Source organism: Stylophora pistillata, chromosome 6 (genome assembly GCF_964205215.1).
Source record: "Stylophora pistillata chromosome 6, jaStyPist1.2, whole genome shotgun sequence".
In the NCBI taxonomy this organism is placed as follows: Eukaryota; Metazoa; Cnidaria; class Anthozoa; order Scleractinia; family Pocilloporidae; genus Stylophora; species Stylophora pistillata.
The window spans coordinates 33,839,891-33,841,686 of NC_142524.1; the positions used below are offsets into that span (position 1 = coordinate 33,839,891).

Consider the following 1,796-nt stretch of genomic DNA (forward strand, 5'->3'; position numbering starts at 1 on the left):
TCAAACACCTTTTAAGAGGTCTGTGCGGAGCCGAGCTTTGCTGATAAGACTCTTCAACCATGATTACAGAATCTCGATAAACAAAGGACTTTGGTGAATTAAACCATAGCTATGATTAAACCAATGAAAATAAGCTATGGAAAAATTCAACGTTTTGGCTATGATGTGTCATAATTGTTATACCTCCTAACTCAATGTGTCGTGTGCTATGGATAAAAACTTACTAACTCCCTTTGGCGGACAAAACTCACTGAATCTCTATGGAAACAACAACTTAACCTTTCGTATCGCTCATGATCACGTCGTGCATCTTGAAACCGAGGCAAATTTCTGTTCAGTTGGGATTTATAATATTTTGCACTTAAGTCGTAGCCGTAACACAAATTTATATATCGAGATTCTGTAATCATGGCTGCAGAGTCTTATCAGCAAAGCTCGGCTACCGTACAACTGGAAGAAGGAAAAGACTTCATCCACACCGATGTACTTCCTCAACTTGAAGATGCCATCTTGGATTTAGGCTGCGGTACTGGCGAGTTGTCTGCCTACCTTGCTGAACTGGTCGGACCAAAAGGATATGTCATTGGCGTCGATCCTGACTTCAGCCGACTGCAACTGGCTAAGGAAACTCATCGTCATGTAGAGAACCTCTCTTTTATAGAAGGCAACTCAAATCAGTTCGAAGGCATGGGCTCTGAGAAGTTCGACATTATATTCTCTAATCTCGTAATCCACTGGGTACCTGACAAAAGCAAAGCGTTCAGAAACATGTTCGACAGTTTGAAAGTTGGTGGGAAAATTTCCATACAATATTCAGATATAATACCCCCCTTCATGGCTACCTCGTATGAGGTGTTGAACCCGGAAAAGTATGAGAAATTAAGCAATATGTTTCATCTGGCTAAAAGAGATGACGTGGATCTTTTATGTGCGAGGGCAGGTTTTGATGTTGTGAAGAGTTACTATCCCAAATATACGAAGGATCTCTTTCCCAGCGTGGAAAGTCTTCTACAGTGGCTTGTTGGCACCTCACATGGAGTTTTCGATCTACGACTTGTGACCCAAGAGAGAGTCGAGCAACTGTTGCAGAAGTTTGGAAACCCACCGTTTGACTTCACTGAAAATTCCTTTGACTGTAGACTTGTTGCCGTGAAACCAAGATCCCAAACACTGTAGACTAATTGTACCTTGATAGCGAAGACAAAAGTCGATGATCGCAAATACAAAAATGTTGATGTGTGACAGCGCATGTCGATAGCGGAGCTTGCTTTGCTTATGCATACTGTGAGATCTAGCCGAAAAATTTGTTGTCTTCTAATATTTCAAAGGTTGTGGTGAGAAATTTATTACCATTTCGCATAAGCCTAGGGGTCAGGAATATATTTACACGTCAGTCAATTGTTGGGGGTACGATTCTTTTTTTATCAATAAAGATTTGGAATTGCAAAGACTGGCAAAACCAACGATAAAAACCGACGTTTCGGTGTAATCATGACGCCATTTCCAAGGAGAAATAAAAAATTACAAAGTTTGCGGCAAGGTGTAAAAAATCAGGCCTGTACGGGATTCGAACCACTGACCTCTGCGATACTAGTGCAGCGCTCTACCAATTGAGCTAACAAGCCAACTGGGAGCAGGTTATCAAATTAATTCGACATAAACCCGTAGATGATAAATCAAACAACAACAAACATATGAAACATATGTATGAACTGCGGTTATGAAAAAAAAAAAAAAAAAAAAAAATGGCCTGCTCCCAGTTGGCTTGTTAGCTCAATTGGTAGAGCGCTGCACTA

General features: G+C 40.8%; 1 protein-coding gene across 1 annotated transcript; it reads left to right on the forward strand.

Annotated features, from left to right (window-relative positions):
* Positions 1-12: 12 nt before the first annotated feature.
* On the forward strand, positions 13-1,450 carry LOC111343501 (uncharacterized). Its single transcript, XM_022950691.2, has one exon. It carries the CDS (start codon positions 409-411, stop codon positions 1,174-1,176), a length of 768 nt encoding a protein of 255 aa, XP_022806426.2. The 5' UTR covers positions 13-408; the 3' UTR covers positions 1,177-1,450.
* Positions 1,451-1,796: the final 346 nt, after the last annotated feature.